Source organism: Podarcis tiliguerta (genome assembly GCF_965153285.1).
Source record: "Podarcis tiliguerta genome assembly, chromosome: 2".
NCBI lineage: Eukaryota > Metazoa > Chordata > Lepidosauria > Squamata > Lacertidae > Podarcis > Podarcis tiliguerta.
This window is the reverse complement of record NC_139535.1, coordinates 36,202,877-36,224,132: the sequence shown is the minus strand read 5'-3', so window position 1 is coordinate 36,224,132 and position 21,256 is coordinate 36,202,877. Positions and strand designations below refer to the sequence as shown.

At 42.3% G+C, this 21,256-nt stretch overlaps 1 protein-coding gene across 1 annotated transcript in view; it reads left to right on the top strand.

Moving 5' to 3' along the window:
* Positions 1-21,256, top strand: part of PLXND1 (plexin D1) — a 156,077-nt gene that overhangs the window by 93,582 nt on the left and 41,239 nt on the right. The window contains exons 15-23 of the mRNA XM_083429037.1: positions 1,213-1,352; positions 2,610-2,777; positions 5,415-5,505; positions 6,905-7,171; positions 8,590-8,739; positions 14,009-14,123; positions 15,110-15,217; positions 16,349-16,461; positions 19,534-19,641. Coding sequence (XP_083285163.1) covers positions 1,213-1,352; positions 2,610-2,777; positions 5,415-5,505; positions 6,905-7,171; positions 8,590-8,739; positions 14,009-14,123; positions 15,110-15,217; positions 16,349-16,461; positions 19,534-19,641 — 1,260 coding nt within the window. The remainder of the gene's footprint in view (positions 1-1,212; positions 1,353-2,609; positions 2,778-5,414; positions 5,506-6,904; positions 7,172-8,589; positions 8,740-14,008; positions 14,124-15,109; positions 15,218-16,348; positions 16,462-19,533; positions 19,642-21,256) is intronic.

Below are 21,256 nucleotides of genomic sequence, written 5' to 3'. Positions count from 1 at the left end.
CATACAAAGTATTTTTTACAAAAATGTAAAACTTTTCCACAGATTATGGGGTTTTTAAAAGTGCTTTTAAAAAGTATCTAAAAACATTCTGCTTATCCCAGTATTTTTCGGTAAAAAGGCCCCTTCAAAGTTGCAATGTTACTGTATAGTATACACTTCGGTATTAAATTTTGCTGTGCAAGATTAAACTCAACTAAAAGGCATTTGAATATATTTCAGAAGGCCAGAAAAAGAACACCTATGGCATTTCTTTAAAAATGCTCCTTCAAAGGTACAATAAATTTCATCTCCGCTTTACTGTCACAGATATTATTATCCTTACTTACAAATCAAGGCAGTCAGAGCCTGCCAGTCTGATACAAATATGACTGAAAATGCAAGTGTATTACTGCATCAGAAACTCGAGAGGACTTTAAAATTTGAGCACGGTTTTAGGCCGGGTTCAGAGTTCAAGGGGCACTGTTTGAAAACCAGTCACTGGTGGGAAGTGAGAAATGATTGTTGTTTGTTTTCTGTGTTGCTCTTCGGTTTCTGTTTTCAAAGTTTAAAAACAATTTCAAAGACTCAGATATGGAATATTACAAAACAATGTAAGCAGCAGAATAGATAAAACAAGGCAGATAAGGCAGCAATGGCTTCGATTTATTTATTTTTACAGTCAGGAAAAGAATTAGAAATTTGTATGTGGTATCAAAATGACATCAAAATAGAAACCAGTTAAAAGTTCAAGTAGGGTATTCCTCAAGTGGGATGCCACCTTAATCTGGCCAACAGCAGTTCTACCTTTTCATTTCTGAGCTTGAACTTTGGCACACTAATCTAGTTAATTACTGCCTCCAGATAGCAGTTTAACACCTCAGCTTCACCTGTTTCAGATGTAAAAGAGAATAGAGTTGATTATCAGCAGCATACTGAGGACAACCTACTCCAGATCCTTTTACATATCTTCATCTTGTGAGATTAATTTTACAGGTTGTCCCATTGGAAGCATGGAAGCCCTACAAAGTCTGTGGAGCCCACTTCCAAACAAATGTGGTTAGAATTGCTTTCTTTGTTCGCAAAACCAACCCCCCTTGGTTTCTTCCTGGAGAATTGTTGCAGAACCTTTGACATGCAGACTCTTCCCTGCCTGCGGTATTTCTGTATCATTAGCATTAATTACAGACTAAGAAACTAATGAATACCTCACCTTGACATTCCTCTCTTACTTAGCTTCCGGTAGTGAAGTTTATGTCTCCATCTACTGGCCCTAAAGCAGGAGGAACCAGAGTTACCATCACAGGGAATAACCTGAGTGTGGGATCTGAGCTCCGAGTTTTGGTTAATAACACAAAAGAATGTGAAGACCTCAGGTAAGTGCTGCCTCAGAATGAACCATAATTCAGCAGGAAATTATAATTTACCTGACAAGAAACAAGAACCATATGCCATGTGCCAAGTGTTTGTCCAATGGCTTTTCCAAGGAAACAAAAATTCTTCAGTATGAACAAATTCAGCACAGCTCTCTCTAATGCGACGCATATAAACTTGCTGAGTAGCCATAAAATCTCACTACTAGTCTTGTATGGTTTCCCCCGCTGTTTTGCATCTGTGAAGGGTACTTAGCAATTCTTTCAAATTATATGTAACTAGCAGATAATTTTATATTTGCAGAATTTTCTCATGAGCTGCAAATATTAAAATAGGGTCAGAAAGCTGCCCTGATCAGAAGTGAGAAAACAAGTCTATTAAAAAGCCCAGTTCTCCAGTCTGGAGAATAGGAAAAGCACATCTTGATCTGTTAATATAGCCTTTGATGCATGGATTGCAAAATAGCTTTTTCTCATGCAATGGGGCTTTCCCTACTACACCGCCACAGGTAAGCACAACAGCACAGCAGTTTGATGAGGATGGTGTGAGCAGTAAAGGATGGGAAGAATGAGGCAGGACCATGGGCGTAGCTGGGGGGGGAGGGGCAGCTGCCCCTCCAAATCAATAAAAATACCTAGCAAACTGAAGTTACCCCCCCTCCAACAAAAAGCCTGCCTCCCCTAGCAAAACAACTGGCAGGACCTTACATTGGAAGAGCACTGCTTGAAATCACACCAAAGTCCATCTGTTGCAGCCTTATTTTTCCACTGCCAGCCAGCAGGATGCCTTTCAGAAGTTAACTAAGAAGATAGCATGAAGGCAACAACCGGAATCAGTGGTTTCGAGGGAAACAGAGCTCCATTTAGTTATCATTGCTAATAGCTATTGATAGACCCTTTGTGAATTTGTCCAGCTATCCTTTAAAGCCATAAACACTAGTGTTTGTCACCACATACTGAGAAATTCCATGTTGATTATGCATTTTATGAAGAAATGCTTCCTTTTTTCTGTCCTCAGCTGGTTGCCAATCAGTCATTAGGTGGCCCCAAGTTGTGCTTGAGGGAAGAGGCAGATGGACAGAGACAAAAAAGAGACAAACACACATGCTCACTACACACCATTCGTAATTTCATAAACATCCATTGTGTTATAAAGCTTCGGATGAATGGCATGTAGTGTGGATTCGCACTGTAGAGAAAAACAACCGGGCATACCCATGCATTGCCCTCAGCAGCTCATTGTGTCTTCTTTTTTTATAGTCGCACTGACACTAGCATCACTTGCACCATGCCAGGTGTGGAATTTACTACCACTGTGAAAGTCTGTGTCCAATTTGAAAGGAAGTCCTGCATTGGTGATAACAGCACCTTCAAGTATGAGAAAAACCCAAGTATAAGAGATATCAACCCCAAAAGGAGTCAGATCAGGTAAGACGTTACTCTGTGCAATTTCCTAGAACTGTTAACAGGGACTAATAGGGTTAGAAAGGTGGCAGGCGGTCATCTAGGTTGGGGTTTGGGTATTCATGGAGGCTGCATATTATGCTGAGGCTGGGGTAGTAAAATAGACAAGTTGCTGTGAAAAACAGGCAGAGCGGATGAGTGGGGCAGAACAGTTGTTCACCATAAACCCAGTTTCAGCTAGCATCACTAAACTCCAAACTAATAATGGGGAAAGAATCCTAAATTTATGTGCTTCAAAGGATGTAGAAATTCAGGCCAAAGTCCGCATGAGTATCGTACTATTCCTACTGGCTCCGACTGATTGATACAGTTTGCAATTTTTTATTATTCAAAAGAACCTGCAAGGCAGACACATTTCAGGGCTTCTTTTTTCTTTTTGGGGGAAAAAAAATGCTTTTGATTCCATTCCCCCCCTCGAGCCCTTGGGGCTCCAGTTCCTTTTTGAATTTCTCCGTGAAATCACTCCCTGCTTAGTACAGTCTTGAAGTGTAGCAGCATAATGTGAACAAAGAAATTTGAGGAAGTCTGCAAGTGCACCTGAAGCCCAAGTTACTCAGGAAGTGTTTTAAGGCCAACCAGGGCCAACTGCCCTGATCTTATGCAACGTTCTTAAAGTGGGATCGCATGTCATCACAAAAACCAAAACACGAATTGCAACGTGGGGAATTGCAAATGAGCAGCAGCAGCACACCCAGTTTTCAGTGCTGGGCGGGAAGTTCTGTCAGTCTTGTGAGTGCGAGGCAGGACAGAACTGGGTCAGAATGCAGGGTGGCAGCTGCAAAACATAAGAGTTGGGCAGAAGCATTCAAGATCACTAAGCTGCAAATAATTGCTGTTCTAAACCGTGGTGTAGGGGATATGGGTGGTGCTGTGGGTTAACCACAGAGCCTAGGACTTGCCGATCAGCAGGTCGGCGGTTCGAATCCCCGTGACGGGGTGAGCTCCCATTCGGTCCCTGCTCCTGCCAACCTAGCAGTTTGAAAGCACGTCAAAGTGCAAGTAGATAAATAGGTACCGCTCCAGCGGGAAGGTAAACGGCGTTTCCATGCGCTGCTCTGGTTCGCCAGAAGCGGCTTAGTCATGCTGGCCACATGACCCGGAAGCTGTACGCCGGCTCCCTTGGCCAATAAAGCGAGATGAGCACCACAACCCCAGAGTCGGTCATGACTGGACCTAATGGTCAGGGGTTCCTTTACGTTTACCTTAAACCGTGGTGTGCAAATGGCACTGTTACTGTAGGCCAACCAAAGAGGGCAACAAAGTTCTTGGAAATTTATACTGCAGGATTCCTCTTGAGCACTTCACCGCTAGTTCCGTTTTGCCACTACGCTGCCGCTCCTGCTGAACGTGGTGCTGTAGGTTTCCTCATCAAAAGGGTAATTGGACCTAACATAGTTTCCCCCCGCAATGATCAAATACCATTCGGAATTAAATTTCTTCAAGGAAACACCAAGCAACATCGCAGATGTAGCGTGAACTACAGAGAGCCTATGAATATGCATAACCACAGCACGCTGAGGCTTTAGAGGCCTTAAATGACTTGCAAAGGCTGTGCTTGTAAGAGCCCTGTGTGTTATCACTTTGGATTTGAGTGTCTTTTGGAGGCAAAGGGGATAAATCACTATCTTCCTGAATTCCCCGATGAGCCACCTGATGTTGCGGTATAATTAAAGCAAGTAGAACACGAAATGGTTGAAGTAATGAAAGGCCACATGCGGGGGTAAAGTCTGGATGTAGTTTTTGGTAACCAATGGAGACAAGCCTCTCCTCTCTCCTCCTCTCTGTATTGGTGGCATGTGCTAAAGCTATCTCATTATTTTCTTTAATTGATTTCACATTGATGGTGCCACATTTAACATTCCTCAGGCATCTTGTCTGACGGGGTAAGACTATCCAAACCTTCGGCTTTTTAATAACAAGTGTTTGAAACATCCAGGATTCATGTCAGCGCAACTATTTATTCGTACTTTGCAGCCGAGGTAATAAAATATATTCAGAGCATGTCTCTATTTAGCCTCAGTGGTGAAATAGTTATTTGTTATTTTATTAGTGAATTGTGCTTTTGAAGTTATTAGGTAATGCTGGGAGCAACCTAAAATTATTTCAGTGACTGCATGCAGCCCCTAGGCTGCAGGTTGTCCACTTTTTAGTCCAAGCAGATGCTATTACATTTTCTTTTATCCATGCATGTTAAAATGCATTTTGTGCGTACTTGTAAAACTGTAAGATGCACATACAGCAAAGTATACTTTCCACCACATGTCTGATCATTGTCCTTGCACACCTTGCTTGACCAATGCTTTCCACCACATGTGCTTAAATTTGTGTGCATTTACTTCTGGGTAATGTGTGAAGTAGCCTTTATTCTGCTACAGTTTGGTAAAGTGAATAACATAAAAATGGTTCTGCTTGAGACTTTTGAAAGTCACTGCCAGTCACAGTGTTGATTGTTGCTGGGCTGAACAGGTCTGCAGACTTCATTCAATACAGGACCGTGTCTATTTCCTTTTCATTCATTTTCTTATCTTGTATGAATGAAAGATGCCCCATTCTTCATCTGATCCCTTACTTCACTGTTTTTGTTTTCATTTTGTTTAAAAGTGGAGGCAGAATCATCACCGTGGAAGGAAACGGATTCTTGATGGTTCAGAATGTGTCTATGGTTGTTCTCAATGTTGGAAAAGAACAAACGGTAAGTCTTTGTGAGAGTAGCATGATAAAGAAAAGAGCGAAAATGGTGGAAGCATTCAGTCAAATATGATGGTGGGCAAAATAGAAGGCATAAGTTTTGCATAGAAGCCGGAAATGATATTAGTTCACCTCAGTTTGTGACCCACTGAAAATGGCGGTCCTCCTCCACCACCTAACTTCCTACAATATTTTTCTTCCCCTGGATCATCAGGGAATTGCTACCATTCCGTTCCTGTTTCCCCTGGGGTGGGTTAGAGTTTGATTTACTGCCATATGTAGGATCGTATTGGTTGTGGGTAGGTTGTTGTCCTCCAGGTATCATTAGACTATAACTCTCATCATCCCTGACCATTGACCAAATTGGCTGGAGCCGCTGGGAGTTGGAGCCCATCAATCCCAGGGGGCTATAGATTCCTTAACCTGGTATAGATATTTTCCCACAGGTTAAATTACTTAAATAGCTATATTGCCCTTCCTATTCAGGGTGGCACACATGTTCTTCTCTTCCCTCCACCCTTAGCCTCACAACAGGCCAGTGAGATAAGATATGCTGAGAGAGGATGCCTAACAGAAGACCATTCAGTGAATTTCATGGCTGAGCAGTGAGTACTGGTCTTAAGTCCATGAGTCTAGCTAGTACATCACATTGGCTTTCAATTAACTCTTGGTTAGGGAGGACAACCTTGGGGTGCACCTACACTCTGCTTGTGGTGTCCCTCAGTCCAGATTTTGTGGGTCAAGCTATAAAGCTCCTCTCATTAGACCAATCCCACTACAGTGGTACCTCAGGTTAAGTACTTAATTTGTTCCAGAGGTCCATTCTTAACCTGAAACTGTTCTTAACCTGAAGCACCACTTTAACTAATGGGGCCTCCCACTGCTGCCACCGCACCGCCGGAGCACAATTTCTGTTCTCATCCTGAAGCAAAGTTCTTAACCTGAGGTACTATTTTTGGGTTAGCGGAGTCTGTAACCTGAAGCATATGTAACTCAAGGTACCATTGTATTTGTTTAAAAATGAAATATTTTTCAACTGAATTTTGATTTCTTGTATTTGAAAATGTCTGTTTGGATCATTTTTGTGATTGTGGGCTTTGATTATTTTATTTTGCCAAAATATAAGGATTTTTCCATTTCTTTTTTTATTTTGTTATGATACATGATGGTCAGAGATGATTCAATAATTTCGTAATTGCTGCTTTCTCCCCAACCTCTCTTGCATCCCTTTAGCAAGCAGGGCTCCCTTTCAGTGCCATCTTTCTCTGTCCACTTTGATGAAAATATCTAGCCCCGTGCAAACAAGTACTCAAATGGCTGCAGACTTTTTGAAACCTTTGCTTGCCCATCGACACCACTTGAGTTGATCTGTATTTGATGTGCATGCTTTCTCCTGCTTTCAGAACTGTAAGGTTCACACGGACACTGTGATTACCTGCCCTTCTCCAGCTGCTTCCAACCTCACCGGGAGCAAGCCAGCACCTGTGGACTTCTACATCAATGGACGCCTGTATACCGACGACAGCCTTTTCCCTTTTGAACACCCTGAGGAGGCCATACACATTAGCAAGTTCCACTTGGAATACTATATGGACCCCCAGTTCTTCACAGCCAAGAAGGAGAAATGGATCAAACACCATCCAGGAGAGCCTTTGACGCTAGTTATACATGTAAGAATGTGGTGCACGTGAAGCATGCTTCAGTGGTAGCATTTCCCATTGGTTCATATTACATGGTGCGGGAATATTGCTAGATTGAGTTGATGGTGATACACCATCTATGGTAAGAAATATTGTAAGGGGGGAATGTTATTCCTCAAACAGCGTCATAATGAGCTTACCCTAAGAAAGAGCAATACAATTTAATCCCCCTAAGGAGAGTGGTTTTGGATAAGATGCTGAAATGGACGACATGAAAATGTGTCTTCCTTCCTGTTCCTCTGCATCTTCAGCTTATCCAGAACTTTCACCTCTCCTTCTCTTGGAAGATGTACAAGTTGTTGAAGGGCGGACAAGTTTTACATCTTCCGAGCAGGGGAGGTGGAGAAGAGACACTTGCACTTCCAGTTCCTTACACCTTCATGTCCTTACCTTACATCTGAAACTACCCTCAAAACAAAGTTGGGCTGCCTGGATGGTTCTGTGTCCTATGCAAGCAGATAAGTGAAGAAAGTGAAAAGGGTCCAGGGCTGTGCTTATTTGTGAAATCCTTTAACGTCTCGAAAGGGAGGGATCATGAAGAGGCAGACTTAGCCTGGAATAGGACCTCCCAGCACCTCAAACACTGTAACAATTGATTGGGGCAAGAAGGAGCACCTCATGGTTCAATAAACGCAAGGGGAAATGTAGACACAGAGAGTCAAGCAAGAGTTTATGTCTCTTCCAGCAGCTGCTAAATCCAGCCCTTGAGAGACTCAGAAATAAGGAAGTAGTGGCCAACAGATAAAAGAAGGAAGAAATGGAGGCTGAAAATTTATACTTACTCAGAGAAATCCTACATCATTTTGACACCTCCTGTTAAATAAACAAGGAAATCAAGACAAAGCAGAATTGAATGATTTGGAACAATGCTAGTCACAGGCCTTTATGTTCTGCGAAATGTTCTCACTGAGTACCATGGACTTCAAAAGCATTGTCCAGTCAAATGCAGCCATTATCAGGATCTAAGCACCATCTAGTCTTTCTTTCTGTCACCAGTTTCTATACAGCCTTATGATTATCTTTAATCAGATACCATTTGATGTGCAGAATCAGGGGAAGATCAAAGACAGTTTCCCCAGGCCTTTAAGGCTTTTTGGCTCTGATGTTTTCCATTCTGGGAGTTTGGGAAGGAACTGGAAAACAGTTCCTGTCCGTTCCCCCCCCCCATCCCCCATATCTCCATCACATCCAAAAGAGGGCTGTGTGTTTCCTGTGGTGCCTTGGTAAAATGGAAAATGTCAGCTGAAAAGGAGAGCTTTGGACTAAATTAAAAGATTTCAGAAATGTTTGAGTTTAGTCGACCTTTTGAGAAGTAGACAGTGTAGCGGAGACCAGCATTGATTCACTGGCATAGTCATTTTTCACTTGGTTTGTTTTTTCATAATTAGAAAGAGCCTGACAACCTTGGCCTGGAAAGCAACGAGTATGAAGTTAAGATTGGCTTGATTTCCTGCGAGATCCAAATAGTTTCAGATAAAGTAATTCACTGCTCAGTCAATGAATCTTTGAGCACCTCAGAAAGACAACTCCCTGTTACGGTAAGTAGTAGAAGCCTGAAAGCATTTGCCAGCTTGTATTTAACCTGCCTCTTCACCCACATACATACACTGTTGACACCCTAGATTTTGGCTTCCACTGTATGTACAGGCAATCCAACCAAATCTTTAGAATTCTCACTTTTACTTTAGTGTAGCATTTTACCTCCGCCCCCATCATTTCACCCCTCCTAAAAAGGAATTACATCACTTATCTTACGTGGGAGAAGGTGAAGGAGTGCATTCAGGAATGGATCATCAGAGGAGATGGACTCTCGCTACCCCTTTGGGACCTCATTATCTGGGGCGATGTTCATGTTTGTGAGCTGTTGGTTTCTGAACAGTGACTCAGACAGAAGTCCATTCTCTTCATTGTGGGTTTTGTTTCTTTGTCACTCTAAAATGCAATGCTAACGTGTGACAGAACCTTGGCAAGAGGTGGAGAGAAAGAAAGAAGGCAGCAATTCCCCTGCAGGCTAAGAGTAACTGAAACCCATTAAGGACAGGCCGGTGGGATCATGTCCAATTAAGAAATGACCGGTTCTGCTGAGGATAAACAAATTAAATACAAATAAAGTTGGGTATATGGTTTTGTGAATTCCCAAGCCGCAGTATTGCAGTGTTGAATTGCAGGTCCTGTCTATCATCTAATATTTTCCTTGAAAAGTGCTTTGTCTTCCTTCACCCATGTATAGTGAGTATGGCAATTCTCTGTAGTTTATTGTGAGCTAGCACTCCTGCTACTGCTCTCAGCGCAGTAGACTAAGTGGATGTGAGAGATGGGAGTATAGTCGTGGGGACAGAGGCAGCATGGAGAAAGTTTAGCCTGTTCCCATGGTTGGCTGTCTTGTGTGTGTTTTCCCCAGCCCAGGGCTCCTTTCCTCCCTCTTCCTCAGTCTGATGGGAGTGGTTGCGCAGCCCTCAAATGGGCCATGTACCAGCTGCTGATTTCACGTTCAGGGAGGTTTTGCTCTTCGGTGCAAGCTTTCTTCAACTTCTGTCTGCTTTTGTGGTTTTACAAGTCTTCATTTCTGGTTTTTTTTTCCAGTCTGAGTCACTAATTACACTCATTTCTCTGCAATTACTTTTACCTTCTACGTGTCCCTTAGCTTCTTCAGAGTGGCTTTAAAGCTGTTCACACATTGAGACAGGTGGAGACGTTCTCTCTAAGGCCTAACAACCTACAGCTTTCTCTCTTTTTCCCTACCCCCAAATCTCAGTTGTTCCCTTTTTTCCAGTAAGTGCGTTAATATTAAGTTGGCAGGAATATGTGGCTTAGAGAGAGGGAGAGGGAGGGAGCCTTTTGGGACTTGAGAAGCCTGTGGCCAAATCTTCCCCAGAAGCACAGCATTTCGCAAATGTGGGATGGAAACTTCTCTTTAAGCTGAAGAAACCCATGCTTCTAGCACTGCATCTGAGAAGAGGGTGTTATTTTGTTATTTGGGTCTTTGTACGTGAAATTCCATTGCAAAGGCAAAACAAACACAGGCAGAAATAGCAGGCCTCTGAATTTCCTCACCCATTGTTACAGGGAACTATAAAATGAGAAAATTCCATCTTTAATTGGAACTTTTATAAATATAGGGTAGCTATATATTTTTTAAAAAGCAAGCTGGTAGGGTCCCCCCCTTTACTTCAGAGGTCTTTTAATACCATGTAAATTGCTGTATCCTTTAAAAAAGTGTGCCGTCGGTTAAATTCATGCCACTTTATCAGCCTGTCAACCCCCCCCCCCCCCAGGGTAGATGTGCCACACTAGGTATGTGTTGCAGCTCTCCTTGATAAACATGGGTGGTCTACCAAGTATTTGGCAGGTCACAATGCCTGGCTGGCATCCCACATATGACCCAGAGGCAGCAAATTTGGAAAATGTCGTTCTTATCCCATACCAGCAGCCATTAAACCCAGCTAAGCAGGAAAGATGCTAAGAGACCAAGGCTGAGTTGCATCGCGGTGCTCCAGAATTCTAGTGCCAAAATTGTTCGCTTCTCTTATCATGCGGACCATGCACTCCCTCTCCTCCACCCCACCCCCCAAATCCCTTCACTGACTTCCTTTTGCAACCAGCTCAAACAACTTAACACTGCCTCCTGGTCCTCATAGGCTTGCCTCGCCCTCTCTTTTTCTTCCTTTGTCTCCCCAAATCCCTCTTTATTATCGTAAGTTCTCCAACCCGACCAGCCTCACTCACCCAAAAGTCTTTAGCTTTAGTCTTTCTCTCTTGCTGCTCCCCGTGCTTGAAACCCCTTCCCAGAACACTTAGGCAAAATCATAATCAAATCCCTGCTTAAAAGCTACTCTTTCCATAAATTCGTCAGCTTGGAAACCTTTAGGGTCAAACTACTTGTTACATTAAGCATGCTTTTTAAAAAGCATGCTTCGTGCTCCCCATTTATATTTTTCCCGGGGGAGGGGGAGCAATTGTGTGAAGACTCTTGTCTGGTGCACTGGCTCCACACCAGGGCTATGGGTACATTTTTAAAACCATGCTTTGTGCAACTCACTTAGTCCAACTAAGAAACTAAGCCTAAGTGCATGTACAATTCTCTCATTGCTCTCTCACCTTCCTTTATTGTCTACCTCAGTATCAAAATTTACTGTGCAGGGGATTTCATTTTTTGGCGTATGTTATCTGGTATGTTCCTGGTGCTACTAATAGTGGCAATAATCATAATCATAATCATAATCATAATAAAAAATATATTTCTTCCCCAGCCACTCTGGGCAGCTTTCAACAGAACATTAAAAACAGAATAAAACTTCAAACATTAAAAACTTCCCTAAACAGGGCTGCCTTCAGATGTCTTCTGAAAGTCGGATAGTTGTTTATTTCCTTGACATCTGGCAGGAGGGCATTCCACAGGGCGGGTGCCACTACCAAGAAGGCCCTCTGCCTCGTTCCCTGTAACCTCACTTCTCGCAGTGAGGGAACCACCAGAAGGCCCTCAGAGCTAGACCTCAGTGTCTGGGCTAAACGATGGGGGTGGAGACGCTCCTTTATTACTCTACTCATTACCTAGAGCTGCTCAACAAGTGTGCGTTTCTGCACTCACAGTGATGTGAGGGCAGCATAACAAGACATAACCAATAAAGAAAAATAAATCAATAGGTTTTACATTGCAGTTTTCTTAGACAAAGGATGTGGAAACTTCAAGCTATTGCTTCTGCTTTTTGTCTGTTTCCCACCATTATTAGATACCTGAATATATGTATGACGGAATATTCTGCTAAACCAGAATTTTCAGGAAATGTGAATATGCTTATATTTTGCTTATGAAGTTTAGTAGATAGAAACTTTTATTTTATTTAGAGGCAAGGTTGCTGTACACATTTATTCTTCTGTTCCAAGTCTGAAAAAGTAGGCACCGTGAATTCTGTGCTCATTTGCAAAAGAATGCTTTAAAAAAATAGGGTCACCTGATAGGCTTTTCCATTGCTAGATATGGCAGGGTTATCATGTTGCTAAACAACATTTTAAAGCACATGGGAAATATCAAAATCATCCGATGCCTGATATCATTTCTAAAGGAAATAAATCCCATCCAGGAAACTCTCTAGTGACAGATTCTATTAAATTAGATTACCCACAGCTAAATTATATCAATAAACTCTAGGCCTGGCCTCTTGGATAGTGATGGGGAGCATTCTGCCTTCACGGGGCACAGGGACGAGCAACACTTCTTGCTGTTGGAATGATTTAAGCCCAAATAACCCCTCTTGCACTCATTTCTTTGCCCTATAGATGTGCCCCTTAGCGGAATTCCTGGTCGCTTCTAGTAACTTCTAGCAGGATTATGCAGTTGCCTGTGCAGAGTCTACCAGTGAAAACAGAATTGGATTCTCAGCCAGCCCTTGATTCACAGCTGGTTGGCACAGACCAGCTCCCTCCAGGTCACACTCCTTTCTGTGGGGAAGCGAAACTCAAGTTTCCAGAAGTGAAAATGCCCCATTTTCTTAGTTGTTCTGAGAGTATGCTTCCCCATTAAATCGCAAATAAATTCCCTGTCCCCAGCTTTCCGCTGGACCTCTTAGTGCAGAGATGAAGAAGTGGATTGCCTAAAGCCCCAGTTGCCCATCCCACTACTGTGCCTTAACCCCAACACTGCCACAAATTCTTCAGCACGTGCCTGTGGCTCTTCATTTCCTTTCTTGGTCCTATTTTTCACTTGGAGATTTCCAGCCCATTTTAAAAGAGTTTAACAACTGACAACAGTAAACGGCAAATAATACTCTTGGTTCAAGGGATTTGTTAAACTGCATGAAATAAAAAGACATAGAATTGTGCGCCACTATATTGTTTAAAAATCATACATTGCTCACCTAGCACAGGAAGGTCAAAGCGCTTGTCAGTCTTTATATAATTAATGAGGGGGAACTGTACTTTGCAGATAGTTGAGGTTGCTGCATATGTTTCTCTTTCTGTTTCAAATCAAATGCTTGAAAAACTGCTAAATGTGAACTGAGCTGGAGAATTCGGATTGAGTAAATATTATTGTGCATGAAAAAGGTTGTTTGTTGAAAAAAAGCATGCTGCTAAGGGAAGGGAGAAACCTGACAGTGGAATCTTATATTAAAGTTTAATCAACTGGGTCTGAATAACTAATTCCCACAGCCATTTAGATGGCTGAGACAGAGGCTCCTTGCATTGAAAAGACAAAGGTGTATTCTTGGGGGTGACACACAAAGTTTAATGACAGTATGATGTTGGAAACAAAGTGAAGTGTTTTTATTTTATTTTATTGCATCAAGCTTACATTTGATGTACATTTTGCATGTGCACTTACATTTTTTTAAAAAAAAACAAAACATATTTTGTCTCTCTGGGACTGATACTTTATTCTAGTTCTGATGTTCATCTTCAGGCATGGGTAGGACTTCTTAAAGTGCACCCATGCATTATAAATAAACATAATGGACAACAGGATCTGAAGAAGTCATCCAGGGTCTTGTAGTGATTCTTGTGATGAGCAGGGATATAAACAGTAGTGTCTGGGCCCCAAGTCAGTAAGTTCAGTGGGTAAGTTTTGCCTTTGTGCATGTGACACACAGACAATCTGATAACCATCAACCAGACCCGGCAATGCTAATCAAAGTAGGTCCTACTATTCAACTACAGAACTGTGATTCATTCAGTATTGCAGAGCCAGCCACTAAATGATTTGCTAAACTCATTTGTCTGTGCAGAACATCCCTCCCGCGTAACCTGATTTCTGCACTGCTCCTAGCTCCTCATTAAATAACTTCATGATGCTTCCATCCTGTTCTTTCTTAGATCCAGGTTGGGAAATTCAATCAAACAATTGCTATGTTGCACCTTGGAGGAAGTGAGACGGCAATCACTGTTTCCATAGTCATCTGTAGTATCTTGCTGCTGCTCTCTGTTGTAGGTAAGGGACAAATGCCTGTCACAGGCAGCTTCATCCAACATAACCATCTTCCAAGTAGAGATTCCAAAGATTTATTGGAGTTATTTTATTTTATTTATTTGTCATCTTATTAGAAGAAAAATCAACATATGAAAATAAAAGGCAGTAGACTGTTCAAAATGCAAAGCAGTAGTACAACAACACACTGAAAGGGATAGACAGTCAAATGTTAACACTCAAATTCCTGGTAGAAGGAAGTCAAAATATGTTAATATCAGCATTCCACAAGTTGGGGAGGAGACACAATTGAAAAGGCCTGTTCTCTTGTTACCATGGTTGGGATTGCTTTCAGAGGAATACATGGAGAAGGAACTATGTTGGGGCCTCGGAGTCTGGGTAGGGCTCATATGACAAGAGGTGTTCCATCATGTATTATCCTTCCAAGCCTAGGTTAAGACCAGCCGTTTTTATGGGGTTTTGATGTTCTTTTGTAAGCTACCCTACTAATGTATTTGATTAATTTAATGATTGAGAAAGGAAAGAAAACAAGAGAACTACGTTTAGCTTACCCACACAGTTTATAATTCAGTGGGTGGGTTTGTGTTTGATTGTTTTTAATGTAAGTTGGATGGATAGACCATACCACAATCCAAACACAAATGTGTTCATCTCATATCTCAAATGGGCTTGTAGCATATCAAAGCAGCATTTGCTCCTGTATTGAGATAAACTGAACCGTCTTAACCCTCTGGACATGTTCCTTCATCCGTGATCCAAAGGACTAACCATCAGACCCAGCTCTGTCAATTATTTTTCATTCCAATTGGCTCACGTTTGGTGATCAGCAGTTCTCACCAGTTAGGGGGGTAGCATTACGTACTCTTTCCCCCCCAGTGAATCATAATAGCAACACCAGTGCTATCTTAATAGGAAATGGACGTGTTGAACGCTGCCACAACTGCTCATTGTCTTCTCTTTGGGGCCTTTCTTTCCTTCCATTCCTCCAGCCCTGTTTGTGTTTTGCACCAAGAGTCGCAGGGCGGAGCGTTATTGGCAAAAGACTCTTCTGCAGATGGAAGAGATGGAGTCCCAGATCCGAGAAGAAATCCGTAAAGGTAAGTACCTTTAAAGTGTTCAAGGGCACCAAATAAATGTTTCTTCTCAAATACTCTGAGGGAAGTTTGCAGTCCTGAGATGCCCCTCAGAGTTCATGCAGAAGAAACAGCAGTGCCCACAGCATTGAGTCCTGTGACTCGGAGATCAGCTTCCTCAGAGATTGCAAAATGGTGTTATTGTTAACAAAAGGGAAACTGCCGCCTCGTGCTGTGATTGAAACTTCCAGAAACGGTTTGCTGCATTTGGGGAAATCGCAACCAAGTAGGCAAACCACAGCCTAATGGGTGAAGGGTCAGGAGTTTTGAAATGAAACCTGTTGCATGGACTTGGGGAAATAGCAAGCTTCCAGTTCACTAGCATTGTAAAATAATCTGATGAGCAAAGAGCACACGATCTACTTCTGCCCATGGCTCTCTTTCAATATTGTCTTACCAACGCCATCAGAAGGTGGCTACTAGATGGTCTCATGTTGCTGGTTTCCATATGTGTGAAATGGCTTCTTCACAAAATCCTGTGAGGCATTAAGGATGCTCTAGGATCCATTAGTGAAAGAAACTAAAATAGCATTCTCTGGAGGAGTTCTGTTAGTTGTCCTATTTTACAGCAGCCTGACTGGCCTGAACTACAAGTCAGGTGGTTAGTGTTGCCAGTCCTGTGGAACACACTTTCAGCAGAGATTTGGTAGGCATCCTCACTTTTAACTTTCAGGTGTCTCTTGAAGACCTTTTTATGCCAACAGGCCTATGCAGTTATTCAACATTTTTCTTGAGTAGCCAGTCTTTTAAATTATTGTTCTAAACTGCTTTTAATTTGGGGGAGGGGGTGTTATAGTTTTATGTTGCTGTACGCTGCCCTGCTATTTTATGGGAGCACTGTGTGAGCACTGTAGATACTTAAGAAATATAAATATTGCATGCCGAAGTTAGAGGAAAACTAGATTTCCTTTTAGTCCATGAGTCTTTACAGAATCCTCCGTTATACATGATGTTCTAGAGATAATTAGGATGCAAGATTTGACCCCAAAAGTAGGCGTAACTGCTGCCAACGTGCTGCAACATACAGAAGAAGAAGAAAAAGTTTTCATTACATGAAAGCAGCTCTTTGGTCTGATTGTGGTTTCTTTGGAACAGGTTTTGCAGAACTCCAGACTGATATGACAGATCTTACCAAGGAGTTAAATCGCAGTCAAGGAATCCCATTCCTGGAATACAAGTACTTTGTTACACGAACATTCTTTCCCAAAGTAAGACAATGTGGCACTTTAAAGGTTCTAATAATGCATGGTTTTTCCCAACTGTAGACTGGTGTGTGTGTTTCTGTTTGCCTTTATGCTCGATGTTGCCTTTAACACTCATTGTTTAGAGTGCAGTTTAATACTATTGTCCAGTTATTGTGATGTTAGTTCTACAGCAAGCCCCCAGAAGCTGCTTCCCATCACCATGGATCTTTGTCTTGTAAGCAGAAGCAGACCTTGTTGATAATTAGAAGGCAAGTTTATAGGAGAAAACAGTGGCTGTGCAGTGAGGCAGTGGCACTGAAGAGAAATCTCCAGTCCAAAGTAGCATTAACTAGGGCTGTATAGCATGTCATCACTCAGCATCGAGTGCTGTTTCTTAAATGTTTAATAAGCAAATATCTTTTCCCCAGTTGTGGACTTTTGATTTATGCACTACAGCAATCAGGGTTAGATATATCTTCAGTTCCCCAGTGAGAAGATGGTTGGTGTTACACTGAGATTGGCCTCAGGAATTGTGTTACGGAGTTCGATTTTACATTCATAATTCAGCTAAGTCAAATCACATCTGGACAGCCTGTTCAACCATGCTCACTTTCAGAACCAAATATCTCAAAGATAGGAATATAACAATAATTGAAGTTGCTGTAAGACACTTTCTTGGCAGAAACAATCAGCATTCAGTGTCCTTATGACATCCTTACAGACTCTTCACAGGTGTATACATTTTAACTGAGCTGTTCCAGATCCAGAATGAATGAATGAATGAATGAATAAATTTTTATTTATACCCCGCCCTCCCCGACCAGGGCCAGGCTCAGGGCAGCTACCACCAAATATTAATTACAATAAAACATAATAGAAAAAACAACAACAACAATAAACAAACAGTTAATTAAAATACAGCTTAAAATGCAGCCTCATTTTAATAGTAGCCCATAAATCAAGACCATAAAGGGAGGAAACATCAGATATTCACCCTACATGGTCCTACATGGGCCAGCAAAAAAGCCAAGGGAAAATTTATATACCAAATCCCATATAAGCGACAGAGTGAGTCTAAGCCGAAGGCCAGCCAGAACAGCTCCGTCTTGCAGGGTCTGCGGAAAGATGTCGAATCCCGCAGGGCCCTAGTCTCTTGTAACAGAGTGTTCCACCACGTCAGGGCCAGTGCTGAAAAGGCCCTGGCCCTAGTTGAAACCAGTCTAACCTCCTTGAGGCTTGGGACCTCCAAAGTGTTATTATTTATGGACCTTAAGGTCCTCCGTGGGGCATACCAGGAGAGGCGATCCAGTAGGGATGAGGGTCCTAGGCCACATAGGGCTTTAAAGGTCAAAACCAGCACCTTAAACCTGATCCTGTACTCCACCTAGAGCCAGCTGGTAAAGCACTGGATGAATGTGATCCCACGGCAAGGACCCCATAAGGAGCCTCGCCGTGGCATTCTGCACGCACTGGAGTTTCTGGGTCAGCTTCAAGGGCAGCCCCATGTAGAGCGAGTATGTTAACTTAAACCCGGTAATGAATGTCACACCAAATGCTGTGCTTTCTTTTTCTTGTTATTGTCTGCCCATAATATATTAGATGCTGATCTAAAAGCAGCATTGCACCCTAGAAACAGCTGCATTTTATTGATAGTGGGAGAGAGAGGGGTGATTTCTGTTTGGGAGCTTCATTTGTTGTTGTTGTTTTGCAGTAAAATAAGCAGGGAGATAAGCACTCACATTCACTGAATCTAGTACATAGCAAGACGTTAAAATTGACATTCTGAGGAAGTGAATCTGAGCCCACGTGGTGTAGTGGTTAGAGGTTCAGACTAGGACCTGAACCTCTAACCTGGGAGACAAGGGTGCAAATCCCTTCTCGGCCAGAAGTTCACTGAGTGACCTTTGGCCTTTCACTCTTAGCCTAACCTACTTCACAGGGTTGGTGTGAGGATTAAATGAGGGGCAGGAGAACCAGGTATGCTACCTTGAACTCCTTAGAGGAAAAAGGTGGGATATAAGTGGAATAAATAATAAATAAATTCAATTAGCATATCCCATCAAGGATTTTTGCTTCTGCAAGTGGACATTTTCCACTCTACACCACCCGTGCCCTCCCCCAAACTGCTCTAACAGGTTGAGGAAACCCCCTAGAACAGATTTAGATGGCATGTAGGGGGAAGGCGAGAGGGAGAACGTTCAGTTTCCGAACAGAAATCATGTACTGATGGAACGAGAGACTTAGAACTTTGCTGAATTCCACCCTGAGATTTGCTAGCTCTCATAGTTGTGGAAAAGCACTAAAATGTATGAGCAGCGAGTGCTTAAAAGGAAAACTGGGGCTGAAAATGATTTTGGGTAGTCCTAGGGAAAGACTGTGATATGCTGCCAGCAACTTGCCCCTTGCCAATGGATGCTCACATCTTATCTCTTGTTACAGTATGCATGGCCCCCTCTTCCTTCATTCCCCATTACACTATTCCATCCTGGTACTTGCCTCAATTTTTTAAAAAGCCACATTTCAGAAGCAGAATAAATGAAAGCAAACAAAAAAACAGGAAGAAATGGAAATATATGCAATTCCTTCATTTGCAAATGAATTCTGTGAGCAGAATTTGAATTGTCTTGCAGATTACGCAAAGCCTTGGGCAAGTATATAAATATAGGAGAAAGAAACAGTTCGCTCCTTTTGTCTTGGAAGAGGCAAATATTCAAATACCCAATAACTACTTATTGTGGCTTAGTCCCAAATAATTCCCCCTTTTCTGTGAAGCCATGAATGCCAGATTAGGCAGTTCATAACCTTCACACTGTGAATGCCTTGTTTCTCTCAAACAATATGCCTCCCCCAAAGTTCTTCTGTGCATTCATTCAGAAGCTTCTTGCCGAGAGTTTAAAACTTCCATAAAACCACATTATTTCTTACTTGTGAGTAGCCTCAAGTCATGATGACATCTCTCCTGGCCACTCCATAACAATACTGCTTTGTTGGCACAGGGACTTGGAGAAGGCATGAGGGATTTGATCATGCTTCCTTTTTTGCCAAATAACAAGATGTGCTTTGGATTTGTTTTCTGTGTTTCTTTAAAAAAACTAGTGTTCCTCCCTCTATGAAGAGCGTTACATTCTGCCTTCCCAGCACCTTAATTCCCAGATGGGCTCTCAGGTGCAAGAAACTCACCCATTACTGTTGGGAGAATGGAAGGTGAGTATTGGCTACAGATACAGCTGTAACGATCAGTTTGTTGTTTTATTATAGTGGTTAAGAAATGCATGAGAAATAAGTAATACGTTCCATACTGAGGGAAAGGGAAAGGCTGAGGAACCAATGAAGTTTGGCTGCAGAGGAGTAAAAACAATAGGAAATGTCCTCCTAGGATGTAGAAAGCTGTAGAAAAAAATAATAATTTCATGTGGGGGGAGCTCTAGAATAAATATTATATGCATTCACACATATTAGAAGATATAGGATACACTGAAGAAACACCCTTCTTCACACAGTGCATAGTTTAAACTATGGAATATGCTCCCACAAGATACAGTGATATTACCAACTTGGATGGCTTTAAAAGTTTAGACAAACTGATGGAGGATAAAACTACCAGTGACCACTAACCATGATGGCTGTGTTCTACTTCCACTGTCAGAGGCATTATGCCTTTGTATAACAATTGATGAGAATCACAATTGGGGAGAATGCTGTGGCGCTCAAGACCTGCAGACCTCTGAGCCCCGTGAATGAGGTTTTTATTCCAAACCCAGTTTCTGGTTCCACACTTTATCTAAAGAAGTAATGACTTACCTCAGCTCCTTATTACCTCAAACATTTACTGCCCAGATACACTAAGCATTTGCCACTCTATTCCCTCGCTAATTTTCACCTTTGAGTCCCTGGTATATGTTGATTTGCTGAATTCATAGTTTTCTTTTCTTTAATGGACCTTTTAAGTTGAGAAGTAAGTACTTATGTGGGGGCTTCATTCCCAACTGCCGCACGTCACCATGGATTCCCCCATTCCTCCCCCTGGTGTACATGTTGTACATGGTGTACACGTCAGAAGGAGCACACATGCTGATGGCACACAAGTGGGGAGACACCTGTAAAGTATATGCTAGTTGCAATAAGCAGCTGTCAGCAGCTACTAGCCACAGTGGTCATGTTCTACCTCCACTGCCAGAGGCCTCTGAATGCCAGTCACTAGGAATAGCAGGTGGGCAGAGTGCCATTGCATTTGTGTCCTGCTCCCTGGTTTCTCTGCAGGCTTCTGGTTAGCTGCTGTGAGAACAGGATGCTGGACTAGATGGGCCTTTGGCCAGGTCTTATTATATTCTTATGCTGAGTCTCTCCCTCGCAAGCTGCCATACCTCACAGAGTTGTTGTGAGGGTTAAATGGTATGTGAGATAATTATGTATGTCACCTTGTTCTTCTTGGAGGAATGGTGGGGTATAAATGTAATAAAAAATAATTACATTGGGGGAAATCGCTTGCAAAAATGTGCGTACTGTGCCAAATTACATGCAAAAATGTGCCTGTTAGAAACAATGGCATAACAATGGGAATGAATGTTCATGTGGACTTCTTTTAGAACAATCACAAACAGATGCAGAAATCGAACAAACTGAACTTTAGGAAAATGAGAGACAGGCAAGCTGAAATCGACAAATTCATCCATCCATCATTAGTTGTAGGTCACAAGGAAGCACTTTTAGGCTCACTTTAAAAAGCTGCCTGTCTAACTTGATGGAGAATCGTAACTTTGGGGGAGTTTTTACATGAATCCGGTGAATCAGGCTCAAAGCAAGGGAATGCATATTTCCC